Source organism: Salvelinus alpinus, chromosome 36 (assembly GCF_045679555.1).
Source record: "Salvelinus alpinus chromosome 36, SLU_Salpinus.1, whole genome shotgun sequence".
Lineage (NCBI taxonomy): Eukaryota > Metazoa > Chordata > Actinopteri > Salmoniformes > Salmonidae > Salvelinus > Salvelinus alpinus.
This window is the reverse complement of record NC_092121.1, coordinates 6,998,180-7,014,390: the sequence shown is the minus strand read 5'-3', so window position 1 is coordinate 7,014,390 and position 16,211 is coordinate 6,998,180. Positions and strand designations below refer to the sequence as shown.

At 45.9% G+C, this 16,211-nt stretch overlaps 1 protein-coding gene across 1 annotated transcript; it reads right to left on the bottom strand.

Annotated features, from left to right (window-relative positions):
- Positions 1 to 2,700: 2,700 nt before the first annotated feature.
- On the bottom strand, positions 2,701 to 6,369 carry LOC139565315 (proline-rich protein 29-like). The gene is made up of 6 exons (XM_071385535.1): positions 6,194 to 6,369; positions 5,640 to 5,730; positions 4,610 to 4,737; positions 3,667 to 3,839; positions 3,475 to 3,545; positions 2,701 to 2,964 (listed from the first exon to the last, which is right to left on the bottom strand). The coding sequence occupies exons 1-6, from the start codon at positions 6,272 to 6,274 to the stop codon at positions 2,933 to 2,935; spliced, it is 576 nt and encodes a 191-aa protein (XP_071241636.1). The 5' UTR covers positions 6,275 to 6,369; the 3' UTR covers positions 2,701 to 2,932.
- Between the last annotated feature and the right edge of the window lie 9,842 nt (positions 6,370 to 16,211).

Here is a 16,211-nt window from a genome sequence, read left to right as displayed (position 1 = left end):
TATAGTGGGAAGCTTGTGAAAGGCTACCCGAAACGTTTGACCCAAGTTAAACAATTTAAAGGCAACGCTACCAAATACTAATTGAGTGTATGTAAACTTCTGACCCACTAGGAATGTGATGAAAGAAATAAAATCTGAAATAAATCATTATCTCTATTATTCTGACATTTCACTTTCTTAAAATAAAGTGGTGATCCTAACTGACCTAAGACACCAATCTTCTTCGCCACCCCATCTCCATGTTTATTGCCATCTTCCTCAGATTCAAATCCAACCTCTGCTTTCCTCATTCTCTTCAACCTCTTTCTCCGCCTCCATTCCTCCTCAGAAACTCACCTTTCTGTCTTCCTCTTCTTGGTCCATGACTCCTACAACGGTTTACAAATGTTTGCTAGTGCTGTCAACGTTGTCTCTGTTGCTCTACACTGATTGGCTGTTATTATTATTTTTAAATATCAAGGGAAGCCAAATGCTCGCTAGCTTCCCTTGCATTCAATGCTGCGAGCGACAACCATGTCATACTCTTTTTGACCAGACAGCATCAGATAGATGGGCTACACATACTGAGACAGAGGGGCGCTGTTTCGTTCACTCGGATGCTTTCTCCAGTGAGATACATTCAGCCTCTTGCGAATTGAAGGAAATTTATGAAACACAGAGAGATGAAAGTTAAAAGAAAATAACATACAAAATTATTTATCTTGTTACATTGTTTGGGGAACGGTGGCCCCCTCAGATTTGTCCTGTTTAAAAAATATATAATTGTTGTTCATTTTGTTGTTGTTTCTCTGTAATACTACTAGCCACCTAGCAATTTGATGAAGTTTGCTTTAGCTAGCCCAGATAGGTTCCTAATCTCTCATCCTCTTAACTAGCTACCAAGAAGTCAATTCAGGCTATCAATCTTAGCTGGCATGCCTGCTGGTAAGATTGGTAAACTTTAGAAAAGCAAGCAATAACAAAATGTACTGAATAATTCACATTCCTTTCAATCTTTTACCCAGATTTTAGAGGAGATGTAGAGAACCATATTTAGTTTCTTTAAAAAAATAACAACTAGTCTGGAGGATACAGACAGCTCAAGGAATATGCTTAGATATGCAATAAAATATGCACATTTTTGACATACACTAAATATACAGAAGTATGTGGACACCCCTTAAAATGAGTGGATTCTGCTATTTCAGCCACACCTGTTGCTGTTGCTGTTGCTGACAGGTGTATAAAATCAAGCACACAGCCATGCAATCTCCATAGACAAACATTGGCAGTAGAATGCTACCTTTCCAACAAGTCAATACGCAAATTTCTGCCCTGCTAGAGCTGACCCGGTCAATTGTAAGTGCTGTTATAGTGAAGTGGAAATATCTAGGAGCAACCACAGCTCAGCCGCAAAGTATTAGGCTACACAAGCTCACAGAAAGGAACCATTGAGTGCTGTAGCGCGTAGAAATCGTCTGTCCTCAGTTGCAAAACTCACTACCGAGTTCCAAACTGCCTCTAGAAGCAACGTCAGTACAAGAACTGTTCGTTGAGAGCTTCATGAAATGGGTTTCCATGGCCGAGCAGCTGCACACAAGCCTAAGATCACCATACGCAATGCAAAGCGTCCGCTGGAGTGGTGTAAAGCTCGCCGCCATTCCTGTTTCAGCATGACAATGCCCCCGTGAACAAAGCGAGGTCCATACAGAAATGGTTTGTCGAGATCGGTGTGGAAGAAGTTGACTGGCCTGCACAGAGCCCTGACCTCAACCCCATTGAACATCTTTGGGATGAATTGGAACGCTGACTGCGAGCCAGGCCTAATTGCCCAACACCAGTGCCCGATCTCACTAATGCTCTTGTGGCTGAAATGTTCCAACATCTAGTGGAAAGCCTTCCCAGAGGAGTGGAGGCTGTTATAGAAGCAAAGGGGAGACCAACTTCATATTAATGCCCATGATTTTCAGATGAGATGTTCGACGAGCAGGTGTCCACATACTTTTGGTCATGTAGTGTATATATGAACTTGCCAGAAACTCACTGAAATAACAAGTGACATGCTGATAGACATGCTGGTGGACATGAATATAAACGAGCAGCTTGACATTTATTGTCATGAATCTTGCCCTGTAGGCAAACCTGAGCGATTTCCGCTAGATGGGCCAGTTGCAAAGTCAAAATTGTCTAAATCGCAAACATGTATGAATACAAAAATGTGCTTTCTGGTCTTAATTTAAGGCTAGGGATTAGGGTTAGCAGTGTAGTTAATGTTAAGGTTAGGTTTAAAAACTGATTTTATGACTTTGTGGCTCTGTTAGCTAGTGACCACTCTGCAGAGCTGCCTCCAGATCAAGATTCATGACAATAAATGCCAACCTGCTAAAAAACTAACTCAACAACACTAACTCAACTAATATGACAAGCGCCCTCTGACTTTGTCATGACAAAGATGATGCTGCTCCCTGCTGGGTATTTTGTGTAATTCATGTAGAAATAAGGCCAAAACGACTATAATATATGTCATTTAGCAGGCATATATCCAAAGCGACTTACGGTCATACATTTTATGTATGGGTGGTGTCGGAATTCAAACCCACAACCCTAGTGTTAGAAGTGCCATGCTCTACCAACTGAGCTACAGTACAAGTCTGGAAGTGAGCTTAAAAACATTGAACAACGCTGAACAATGATAATCTTGGCTTTTTCTTTACTTGAAATAACAAATCTAAAAAGACCCACATTAAAATGTGTAAAAAAACAGAACTATAGTGAGCATTATACGATTTCTGCAAGATACAGAAACATGATATTATGAATAACTTCTATAAAGAACAAAACTGCAGTGCCTCTGAAATGTAGTTCTGTTTACTAATGACACGTTTAGAATGATTCTATCTTGTAAAAAATAAGGCTAACGATGAATGGATGCTGTAGAGTTCTGCTCTTGTTGTCACTGTCTTCTCTCCGCAGCATCATAGTAATCTACACATTCAAGAGACAAAAGAGAGACATGGAATGCATCTGATGGACCCATTCTTCACAAGTGTTTAGTGTCATCAGCCTCGTTATAAACCCACAGTATCGCAATCAGCAGCACTGTCAGCACCCTCATCAGCATCATTATGATCCTCCACCAACCAGCATCACAGAGCTCGCACATCATCTAACAGAGGGTGCTAATTGGGATGTTAGATCCATAGAATTAGGAATTAGTAGTAATTTAATAAGATATATATGGTTAGAGCCTACATGTTAGAAGACCGTTACACAGCCCCTTACATGCCCAATAAGGGCTTTGAGGCTTCCCATCCCCCAACTCAATGTTCTGTATGTACAGTACCACCGATTATTGAGTCATTCTATTTCTATGGTAACTCCCTCCCAATGTTTTATCTGGTGTTCTGCTATGGACACCCATGTGTTAACGTTAGTGCCGCGATATGTGTTATGCAGACATACAGCAGAGATGTACAGAGTGTTCCAGTTGTGTACCTGTTGCTGGAGGAACGTCAGCCCCGACGGTCCTGGTAGCGCTGGGTGGGGGAGGAGGTGGGACCGCCCTCCTGGATGACATCACACATGCGTATGTATCATTGTTATCTCCGGCCCGCATTGTGTCACAACATCAGTCTATGTAAGTGTGGGTACGGTAGGTGTTATGAATGGGGTTGTGTTGTGAATCACCTGGTGGTGTCTCTGTGTGGTGAGTGTGCTAGCTCCAGGGGTTCAGGGGTGTTGCGGTAGACCAGGCTAGGGTGAGGCTGGGGTGGCGGCAACCAGGATGGGTAGGGCAGGTAGGCCGGGGTAGGCTGGTAATGGTAGTGGTACACCTCTGGATCCTCCTCCTCCTCCTCCTCCTGCAGTATTTAACCTTTAACTAGTCAAGTCAGTTAAGAACAAATTCTTATTTACAATGACGTCCTAGCCCTGCCAAACCCTCCCCTAACCCCAGACGACACTGAGCCAATTGTGTGCCGCCCTATGGGACTCCCGATCACGGCCGGTTGTGATACAGCCCGGGATCAAACCAGGGTCTGTAGTGACGCCTCTAGCACTGAGATGCGCCACTCAGGAGCTGTAAAAATCACTGGGGGCCAGCTGGCCTGGAGGGGAGGATAAAAACAGCCCATTCAGACACAGCATGTGTCAAATGGCACCCTATTCCCTATTAAAAAAATAAAATTAAAAATAGTGCACTATATAGTGATTAGGGTGCCATTTGGGGCTCATCCTCACTCTCCACTTCAATGGGTTGGACAACCAACTGCTTATGGAGCCTCAACACAACCACTAAACTGACAAGGAACAGTGTGACCCAAAACAGACTCCAAAAATAACTTTTAGGTGCATTAGCTAATGTGAGGAGCCACTCTGACCTCGGTCTGTTTACTTTTCCAGATTGTCATATCAGATTAGGTATGTCTCTACCTACTGAAACACATGTTTTCAGATGAATAATGTAAGATGAGTGTGCTGCATACGGACAGGCTGGATGATAAGTTGGCACATGTGACTAACAGTAAATGTACCTCAGGGGTGGAGAGTGGGGCTGGGAATAGCCAAATGACTGTACCTCAGAGGTAGACGGAGGGTGGAGCTGGGGCTGGGAATAGCCAAATGACTGTACCTCAGAGGTAGACGGAGGGTGGAGCTGGGGCTGGGAATGGCCAAATGAGCTGAGGGCTGACATGGTCATGTTGTTCATGATGACCTGGTGCATCTGGGCATTCTGGATCATCATCAGCTCCACCAGGTCTGGAGAATAGCAGAGAGCGACGTTATACACACACACACACACACACACACACACACACACACACACACACACACACACACACACACACACACACACACACACACACACACACACACACACACACACACACACACACACACACACACACACACACACACACACACACACACACACACACACACACACCTGCATGGAAGCTAACTTCCTCTTTATGCCTGTTGTGCTATCCTTTATCCTTTAAGTGACAATCAACCCGTTTCAACCCGCATGGTGTCCAATCACGAGTTCTAAATCAAATCTGACATCCTGAATGTTCTATCCTCTCCCTTCCTCAATTTCTGTCTGACATCCTTCCAGCAATATGAAAATACAGATTTTGCCCGCTGGCTGCTTGTCAGGGTACTCTGGCGACAGCCTGATGCAACATTTAGAAAAACGACACCATATTATACAACTCTGTCAGAATGAGAGGAATCCGAACTACTCATTGAATAATATCAGAAATAATGCCAATACTGAAATGAACCTCAATATAAGTGAGTTGAAAGTAAGAAGAGCAGAAAGGTCAGTCAGAAGGATGTCAGTCAGAGCAAACAATCAGTGCCCTGGCCTGAGCGACCAACAGACAGACAATGATGAGGCTAGAGGTGGAGAAGAAGTGCCATAAAGAGCATGACCGCCATTATAGATGGTGGAGCTTTGGCCCTTAGGTCCAGCTGGCACCTGAAGTGACATTCACAGTGTCATTCACAGACACACACACACAGAGAACGAGTGAGGTGAGAAAATACAATATATAATATTGCACACATGTGTTGGAGGCAGAAAGCCAGGTCAGAGAAGCTGAGAGACGTGGGCTCTGTCTGAAAAGTTATCTTGACAGCCTGCCTGCCATACGCACCCTGCTTGACGTGTCCTGGCCGGATGGAGGGAGTGGGAGATGACACAGCAGCAGGGAGCTGCTGTAGGATGGTGGTGGGCTGCTGGGAAGCCTGGGACGGAGACATGAGACTTTAATGAGGCTCGCTGACTGGAGGCATATAGCCAGGGAGAATATCTATCTCCCATATCTAATACTGCCATGGTTGAACTACTGTTAAAAGGTAGACAATATCAGCCCACTCTCTCAATATAGTTAACAGTAGCAATGCGTGATAAAACATCTAATTAAAACTATAAGGTAGTGAGCCGGAGATATGCATCAAGAAGATATGACTCATCAAGCTATTACAACAATACTCAAATCACAGCTGTTGGAAGCTAAAGATGCCTCCCTTAATGATGCTGCAAAGGAAGTCAATGGCATATAGAGAGCTAACTTTCTCTGTAAATGAGCGTGGGTGATCGCATAGAGCGTGGGTTATCGCATAGAATTACAGTCTCTATGATATGCCAAGTAAACAGGTCAACTGTGTTTTTTTGCTATTGAAAAAAATCCCTATTGGCCACACTTACAGGCTGTTGAATTATCTGCACATTCTGTGCGTCCTGGTTCCACTGCTGAAACTGTGGGTAAGTATCATCTGTCCATGCCATTGAGTTTCATATGTCGGTAAAAATAGAGCTGTAAACAGTAACTGAAGATAAACCTTGTTTTAATCCAACCCAGGCTTGGAGTATACACCCACCGGTTGGGTTGCCAAGGCTTCAAAGCGCAAACAACAAGTGCGAGAAATATGCGCAGGTTGTTGCGCACATATAGGCTAGTGCGTCTCTTACTGTATTAATCAAATCAAATCAAGTTTATTTTATATAGCCCTTCGTACATCAGCTAATATCTCGAAGTGCTGTACAGAAACCCAGCCTAAAACCCCAAACAGCAAGCAATGCAAGCAATGCAGGTGTAGAAGCACGTCAATGGCATACTGTAATGCTTAGCTGCAATGGGATATTTAAACTAGGACTAATTAGTCGCTCATTTTATCACATTTATTTTCTTACCATTTAGGCCTATATCGAGTTCTAAACGTTTCTAAAAGAGCAAATGAGGTGGTCACACTTTAATTGATTTTGACAGCTGTGGCACAAAGGTAGCCTTTCTTCCATGTAGCTAAGTGAGTGAATTCACAAAAGTAGCCTATAATTGGGATTTCCCGCCCCTAGACAATGAGCTTGGCAAGTCCATATGGTCACATGCATCAATCTTGACAGGAGGGGCAGGGAACAGGTGGGCCACCGCTACGTAGGTCTCTCACTTTAAATTGAGTGGGCTAAGTTATGGACACCTGGGATAGGCCTGGGCCAGCTCTCTTTCACTTCATAGACCACTAATTACAGCTTCCATTTGACGAGTTTTTCGCTCTGACTCTCTCGATCTCCGTTCTCCTCAGTGTGTCTTCTCTTCTTTCCATCTCCTACATGCTGTCACGGTCTCCTACGCGGATCCCATCCGCCCCCACCGCAGCATTTCAAACGGTGTAATTGTGCGCCACCTCCGGAATGATCGCCTCTATTTTTAAAAAGCTCTGTCACCAGGGCCATTTCTAGCATTTTTAGGGCCCTATGTGAGATTTGTTTGTGGGGCCCCACCACCTCGGGGACAAAACCTTTTAGTGGCCCCCCTCTTGGCAGAGGACAGAAAAAAATCGCAGCTTTAAAGTGAATGTTCTGCACTTCCAAAATAATGTGCCATGGGGCATAGAGACATTTCTTGCAGTTCAACACATTTTGTCATGGGATGGAGATAAAATGTTTCCGTTTTAAAGCTAATTCCTGTCATTCTGAGTGAGAGTGACTAATAAAATCAACGGGGCCCCTGGACACCAGGGTTGGGCTCAATTCGAATTGAAGGCAGTCAGTTCAGGAAGTGATTTGAATAAAACATTTCTAAAACACTTTTGAAATAAATAGCTTCTACTTTTCAGTTTATTGAGAAGTTGTTGAAACATTTAAAAATTGTATATTATTGAATTGTGATTTTAGTTTACTTCCTAAATTGACTGCTGGGCATGTGCCTTGCGATTTGGCCATGATTACTACAAGGTTTACATGGCTAGAAACGTACCTAGGAATCTATAAAATGTTAGCTGACATGGGCTAATTGAGTGACTGTCAACGACTGACATAGAGGAATCTGCTGATGGGTCTTTCTATAAACTGGGGTACCAGTTAACACCTCTCTCTGTTTGGAGCGGTTACAAAGTCATTAATAATAATTAGATTTTTTTCAAGTGACTACATTAAGATATAAAAGGGGGAACATAGATACATTCAATATAATTAATGAGTTGAACCAAAACCTATGTTTAAAACCCTTTCTCATGCTTGGAGTCTTTGCAGATTTGGCAAAAATCGTGTGACATAAAAAACATTGACTTTGATCCTGTGAAATTCCTGGATATTGCTGTCGGACTCTTTAAAAAAAAAAGGAGGTCCCAGAAGTGTACTGTAACCGCTTAACATTTCGTATCTCCCTATCTCCCTATCTCCCTATCTCCCTATGGTGTGAAAACAGTTTTTATGGGTACACATATTCAAAATAATGTATGTGATTGCAAAATCCAATGCTTCAAAACAGAAATAGTAGCTTTAATATCATTAATACAACTAAAACAGATACTGTCATTTAGTGAGGTTCTTTAATAATTATGCTTAATAGTTGTTTGATGTGCTTTTGCAGCCTGGTCTCATAGACTAGAAAAAACATAGTAAATGTAAATCCGGGACACTCAAATTAGTATGACACGTTACATGTGGTATGTGGACACCCCTTCAAATTAGTGGATTCTGCTATTTCAGCCAAACCTGTTGCTGACTGGTGTATAAAATCGAGCACACAGCCTTGCAATTGTAACTGCAAGTGCTGTAAGTGCTGTTAACTATAAGTCCTGTTATTGTGAAGTGGAAACGTTTAGGCGTAACAACGGCTCAGCCGCTAAGTGATAGGCCACACAAGCTCACAGAACGGGACCGGCGAGTGCTGAAGCACGTAGCGCGTAAATATCATCTGTCCTTGTTTGCAACACTCACTACCAAGTTCCAAACTGCCTCTGGAGCAACGTCAGCACAAGAACTGTTCATGGAGCTTCATGAAATGGGTTTCCGTGGCCAAGCAGCCTACAAGCCTAAGATCACCATGCGCAATACCAAACGTTGGCTGAAGTGGTGTAAAGCTCGCCGCCATTGGACTCTGGAGCAGTGGAAACGCGTTCTCTGGAGTGATGAATCACGCTTCACCATCTGTCAGTCCAACAGACAAATCTGGATTTGGCGGATGCCAGGTGAACGCTACCTTCCCCAATGCACAGTGCCAACTGTAAAGTTTGGTGGAGGAGGAATAATGGTCTGGAGCTGTTTGTCATGGTTCGGGCTAGGCCACTTAGTTCCAGTGAAGGGAAATCTTAACGCTACAGCATACAATGACATTGTAGACGATTCTGTGCTTCCAACTTTGTGGCAACAGTTTGAGGAAGGCCCTTTCTTGTTTCAGCATGACAACGCCCCCGTGCACAAAGCAAGGTCCATTCAGAAATGGTTTGTTGAGATCGGTGTGAAAGAACTTGACTGGCCTGCACAGAGCCCTGACCTCAACCCCATCAAACAACTTTAGGATGAATTGGAACTCCGACTGCGAGCCAGGTCTAATCGCCCAAAATCAGTGCCCGACCTCACTAATGCTCTTGTGGCTGAATGGAAGCAAGTCCCAGCAGCAATGTTCCAACATCTAGTGGAAAGCCTTCCCAGAAGAATGGAGGCTGTTATAGCAGAAAAAGGGGGGACCAATTCCATATTAATGCCTATTATTTTGGAATGAGATGTTCAACGATTAGGTCATGTGTATGTGACGTTTGGTATGATTACGTTGGGGTTGATGGGTGGGCGTATAACGCAAACGTCTAGCAACCCAAAAGGATGCGAGTTCGAAGCTCATCATGGACAAATTCATAACATATTGTACATTTTGCAAATTCATAACATATAGTACGAATTGTAATTCATAACATATACTAAATGGAGTGTCCTTCGATTAACATACAGAATAATATGAAATGCTCTGAGACCAGGTTCACGTTTTAGTCTGAATGACATCAAGTGATAAAGAGATTGTGTGATACTGCTGTCATGTTTTGTCTTTGATCATCATGTCTTGTCCCTGTGCTTCCCTCTGCTGGTCTTATTAGGTTCTTTCCCTCTTTCTATCCCTCTCTCTCCTCCTCCCTCTCTCCTTCTCCCGCTCTCTCTCTCTATCGTTCCGTTCCTGCTCCCAGCTGTTTCTCATTCTCCTAACGACCTCATTTACTCTTTCACACCTGTCCCCTATTTTGCCCTCTGATTAGAGTCCCTATTTCTCCCTCTGTTTTCCGCTTCTGTCCTTGTCGGATTCTTGTTTGATGTTTGCTGTTCAGTGTCCTTGTTCCGCCCTGTCGTGTTTTTGCCTTCTTCAGATGCTGCGTGTGAGCAGGTGTCTATGTCAGCTACGGCCTGTGCCTTCCTGAAGCGACCTGCAGTCTGTGGTCGCGTCTCCAGTCGTTCCTCTCTACTGACGAGAGGATTTCAGTTTCCTGTTTTGGATTTACCTTTGATAATATCCAGGAGAATCATTGTTTGTTTAATACTGGAATAAAGACTCGGTTTCTATTACGTCGCTTTTGGGTCCTCATTCACCAGCATAACAGAAGAATCCGACCAAGAATGGACCCAGCGACTACGGATTCTCGCAACACTGCCGTCGAGATCCAGGGAGCAATGCTCGGCAGACACGAGCAGGAATTGTCTGCTGCTCGTCATGCCGTTGAGACCCTGGCCGCTCACGTCTCCGATCTCTCAGGACAGTTTCAGAGTCTTCGTCTCGTGCCACCAGCTACTTCCTGGTCTTCCGAGTCTCCGGAACCTAGGGTTAATAACCCACCATGTTACTCTGGGCAGCCCACTGAGTGTCGCTCCTTTCTCACCCAGTGTGATATTGTGTTCTCTCTCCAGCCCAACACATACTCAAGAGAGAGAGCTCGGATCGCTTACGTCATATCACTCCTTACTGGTCGGGCTCGGGAGTGGGGCACAGCTATCTGGGAGGCAAGGGCTGAGTGTTCTAACGTTTATCAGAACTTTAAAGAGGAGATGATACGGGTTTTTGATCGTTCAGTTTTTGGGAAGGAGGCTTCCAGGGCCCTGGCTTCCCTATGTCAAGGTGATCGATCCATAACGGATTACTCTATAGAGTTTCGCACTCTTGCTGCATCCAGTGACTGGAACGAGCCGGCGTTGCTCGCTCGTTTTCTGGAGGGACTCCACGCTGAGGTTAAGGATGAGATTCTCTCCCGGGAGGTTCCTTCCAGCGTGGACTCTTTGATTGCACTCGCCATCCGCATAGAACGACGGGTAGATCTTCGTCACCGAGCTCGTGGAAGAGAGCTCGCGTTAACGGTGTTTCCCCTCTCCGCATCTCAACCATCTCCTCCCATCGGCTCAGAGACTGAGCCCATGCAGCTGGGAGGTATTCGCATCTCGACTAAGGAGAGGGAACGGAGAATCACCAACCGCCTTTGCCTCTATTGCGGTTCTGCTGGACATTTTGTCATGTCATGTCCAGTAAAAGCCAGAGCTCATCAGTAAGCGGAGGGCTACTGGTGAGCGCTACTACTCAGGTCTCTCCATCAAGATCCTGTACTACCTTGTCGGTCCATCTACGCTGGACCGGTTCGGCTGCTTCCTGCAGTGCCTTGATAGACTCTGGGGCTGAGGGTTGTTTTATGGACGAAGCATGGGCTCGGAAACATGACATTCCTCTCAGACAGTTAGGGAAGCCCACGCCCATGTTCGCCTTAGATGGTAGTCCTCTCCCCAGTATCAGATGTGAGACACTACCTTTAACCCTCACAGTATCTGGTAACCACAGTGAGACCATTTCCTTTTTGATTTTTCGTTCACCTTTTACACCTGTTGTTTTGGGTCATCCCTGGCTAGTATGTCATAATCCTTCTATTAATTGGTCTAGTAATTCTATCCTATCCTGGAACGTTTCTTGTCATGTGAAGTGTTTAATGTCTGCTATCCCTCCTGTTTCTTCTGTCCCCTCTACTCAGGAGGAACCTGGTGATTTGACAGGAGTGCCGGAGGAATATCATGATCTACGCACGGTCTTCAGTCGGTCCAGAGCCAACTCTCTTCCTCCTCACCGGTCGTATGATTGTTGTATTGATCTCCTTCCGGGGACCACTCCCCCTCGGGGTAGACTATACTCTCTGTCGGCTCCCGAACGTAAGGCTCTCGAGGATTATCTGTCTGTTTCTCTCGACGCCGGTACCGTGGTGCCTTCTTCCTCTCCCGCCGGAGCGGGGTTTTTCTTTGTTAAGAAGAAGGACGGTACTCTGCGCCCCTGCGTGGATTATCGAGGGCTGAATGACATAACGGTTAAGAATCGTTATCCGCTTCCCCTTATGTCGTCAGCCTTCGAGATTCTGCAGGGAGCCAGGTTCTTTACTAAGTTGGACCTTCGTAACGCTTACCATCTCGTACGCATCAGAGAGGGGGACGAGTGGAAAACGGCGTTTAACACTCCGTTAGGGCATTTTGAATACCGGGTTCTGCCGTTCGGTCTCGCTAATGCTCCAGCTGTCTTTCAGGCATTAGTTAATGATGTACTGAGAGACATGCTGAACATCTTTGTTTTCGTTTACCTTGACGATATCCTGATTTTTTCACCGTCACTCGAGATTCATGTTCAGCACGTTCGACGTGTACTCCAGCGCCTTTTAGAGAATTGTCTCTACGTGAAGGCTGAGAAGTGCGCCTTTCATGTCTCCTCTGTCACATTTCTCGGTTCTGTTATTTCCGCTGAAGGCATTCAGATGGATCCCGCTAAGGTCCAGGCTGTCAGCGATTGGCCCGTTCCTAAGTCACGTGTCGAGTTGCAGCGCTTTCTCGGTTTCGCTAATTTCTATCGGCGTTTCATTCGTAATTTCGGTCAAGTGGCTGCCCCTCTCACAGCTCTGACTTCTGTCAAGACTTGCTTTAAGTGGTCCGGTTCCGCCCAGGGAGCTTTTGATCTCCTCAAGAAGCGTTTTACATCCGCCCCTATCCTTGTTACTCCTGACGTCACTAAACAATTCATTGTCGAGGTTGACGCTTCAGAGGTGGGCGTGGGAGCCATTCTGTCCCAGCGCTTCCAGTCTGACGATAAGGTCCATCCTTGCGCTTACTTTTCTCATCGCCTGTCGCCATCGGAACGCAACTATGATGTGGGTAACCGCGAACTGCTCGCCATCCGCTTAGCCATAGGCGAATGGCGACAGTGGTTGGAGGGGGCGACCGTCCCTTTTGTCGTTTGGACTGACCATAAGAACCTTGAGTACATCCGTTCTGCCAAACGACTTAATGCACGTCAAGCTCGTTGGGCGTTGTTTTTCGCTCGTTTCGAGTTCGTGATTTCCTATCGCCCGGGAAATAAGAACACCAAGCCTGATGCCTTATCCCGTCTCTTTAGTTCTTCTGTGGCTTCTACCGACCCCGAGGGGATTCTCCCTGAAGGGCGTGTTGTCGGGTTGACTGTCTGGGGAATTGAGAGACAGGTAAAGCAAGCACTCACTCACACTGCGTCGCCGCGCGCTTGTCCTAGTAACCTTCTGTTCGTTCCTGTCTCTACTCGTCTGGCTGTTCTTCAGTGGGCTCATTCTGCCAAGTTAGCTGGCCACCCCGGCGTTCGGGGTACGCTTGCTTCTATTCGCCAGCGGTTTTGGTGGCCTACTCAGGAGCGGGACACGCGCCGTTTCGTGGCTGCTTGTTCGGACTGCGCGCAGACTAAGTCAGGTAACTCTCCTCCTGCCGGTCGTCTCAGACCGCTTCCCATTCCTTCTCGACCTTGGTCTCACATCGCCTTAGACTTTATTACCGGTCTGCCTTCGTCTGCGGGGAAGACTGTGATTCTTACGGTTATCGATAGGTTCTCTAAGGCGGCACATTTCATTCCCCTCGCTAAGCTTCCTTCCGCTAAGGAGACGGCACAAATCATCATTGAGAATGTGTTCAGAATTCATGGTCTCCCGCTAGACGCCGTTTCAGACAGAGGCCCGCAATTCACGTCACAGTTTTGGAGGGAGTTCTGTCGTTTGATTGGTGCTTCCGTCAGTCTCTCTTCCGGGTTTCATCCCCAGTCTAACGGTCAAGCAGAAAGGGCCAATCAGTCGATTGGTCGCATATTACGCAGCCTTTCGTTTCGAAACCCTGCGTCTTGGGCAGAACAGCTTCCCTGGGCTGAGTACGCTCACAACTCGCTTCCTTCGTCTGCTACCGGGCTATCTCCATTTCAGAGTAGTCTTGGGTACCAGCCTCCTCTGTTCTCGTCCCAGCTCGCCGAGTCCAGCGTTCCCTCCGCTCAGGCTTTTGTCCAACGTTGTGAGCGCACCTGGAGGAGGGTCAGGTCTGCACTTTGCCGTTACAGGGCGCAGACTGTGAGAGCCGCCAATAAACGTAGGATTAAGAGTCCTAGGTATTGTCGCGGTCAGAGAGTGTGGCTTTCCACTCGTAACCTTCCCCTTACGACAGCTTCTCGCAAGTTGACTCCGCGGTTCATTGGTCCGTTCCGTGTCTCTCAGGTCGTCAATCCTGTCGCTGTGCGACTGCTTCTTCCGCGACATCTTCGTCGCGTCCACCCTGTCTTCCATGTCTCTTGTGTCAAGCCTTTTCTTCGCGCCCCCGTTCGTCTTCCCTCCCCCCCCCCCGTCCTTGTCGAGGGCGCACCTATTTACAAGGTACGGAAGATCATGGACATGCGTTCTCGGGGACGTGGTCACCAGTACTTAGTGGATTGGGAGGGTTACGGTCCTGAGGAGAGGAGTTGGGTTCCATCTCGGGACGTGCTGGACCGTTCGTTGATTGATGATTTCCTTCGTTGCCGCCAGGGTTCCTCCTCGAGTGCGCCAGGAGGCGCTCGGTGAGTGGGGGGGTACTGTCATGTTTTGTCTTTGATCATCATGTCTTGTCCCTGTGCTTCCCTCTGCTGGTCTTATTAGGTTCTTTCCCTCTTTCTATCCCTCTCTCTCCTCCTCCCTCTCTCCTTCTCCCGCTCTCTCTCTCTATCGTTCCGTTCCTGCTCCCAGCTGTTTCTCATTCTCCTAACGACCTCATTTACTCTTTCACACCTGTCCCCTATTTTGCCCTCTGATTAGAGTCCCTATTTCTCCCTCTGTTTTCCGCTTCTGTCCTTGTCGGATTCTTGTTTGATGTTTGCTGTTCAGTGTCCTTGTTCCGCCCTGTCGTGTTTTTGCCTTCTTCAGATGCTGCGTGTGAGCAGGTGTCTATGTCAGCTACGGCCTGTGCCTTCCTGAAGCGACCTGCAGTCTGTGGTCGCGTCTCCAGTCGTTCCTCTCTACTGACGAGAGGATTTCAGTTTCCTGTTTTGGATTTACCTTTGATAATATCCAGGAGAATCATTGTTTGTTTAATACTGGAATAAAGACTCGGTTTCTATTACGTCGCTTTTGGGTCCTCATTCACCAGCATAACAACTGCACTCAATTTAAAAACAGCCAAAGTGCAGGAATTAATGTTGATCTTGAGGATTGACAGAACATTTGTGTCTATGTTGTTAGACGGTCAAGGTAATTCGCCTACTCCATAGATGACATGAAATCAAGATTCCTGAGGTAAGATTAAGGTCTGTGTACATTTTGATCCTTTGTTTTCCAAGCAAGGGAATAATGGGGGAGCATGAACAAATTGCTTGTTCGTGTTTTTGTTTCTGCATATAAAACCAAAAAATTACTTGCCATTTCAATGTTAAAATGTGGGTGGGGTTAAATGTGGAATACCTGGTCAAGGGCACAGCCAACACTTCCTGTCCTTTCAAAGTAGGAAGTCACCCTTCTAACTCCATTCATGAATCTATTAGTCTATTCATTAATTGATTCATAGCTGCTCATAACATGCCACAGTGCCAAGATAAGGTAAGGTCACTTTCTGCCTAAGATTTAGTGTGTATTGACTTATTAGTGAACTGCTGTTACTGTAAATGGTTAGCTGACTGATATATCCTAGTTACTTGACTAACCTTTGGTTCTCTTATTAAATGATGGCATACAGCCATTACAACAGTATCTATTTCTAGACTAGACATATGCCCCTAGTTTGATGACAGGAAGGACCGCTGCGCCACCTTCCTGTTCAAGTGAGCACAGCACGACAAGGTGAGTCCAAAAAAGTATGGTATGCTGCTGCATAAAGGATGTAATATGCCAGGGAGATATGTATACTGTAGCTAAGTAAGTAATACTAAGTGTATGTTGTGTAGTAAGCTGTTAGTAGCCCATTTGCCTCACCCTAATATTTTGGTCCCTTTCCCCCTCATAACTTAGCCTACTGTTCTGACTTGGTGGTGCACATGTAGCCTATAGCGTGTTTTAGAGAAATGTCATCATCAAATATTATAAGAGCTTTCATTGTCTGTTTACACTCCCCCTTTATTTATCCTACAATTCTGACTTGGTGTACAGGGAGAATATTGTAAGAACGGCCCATATTCTGAATTCTGTCGCTGTAC

Coding starts and splice junctions, on each gene's coding strand:
- LOC139565315 (XM_071385535.1), bottom strand. CDS start 6,274: ATGGCATGGACAGATGATACTTACCCACAGTTTCAGCAGTGGAACCAG. Junction 3,546..3,666: donor CCACACAGAGACACCACCAG/GTGATTCACAAC, acceptor GATGTCATCCAG/GAGGGCGGTCCCACCTCCTC. Junction 2,965..3,474: donor TGACGTTCCTCCAGCAACAG/GTACACAACTGG, acceptor TTGAATGTGTAG/ATTACTATGATGCTGCGGAG.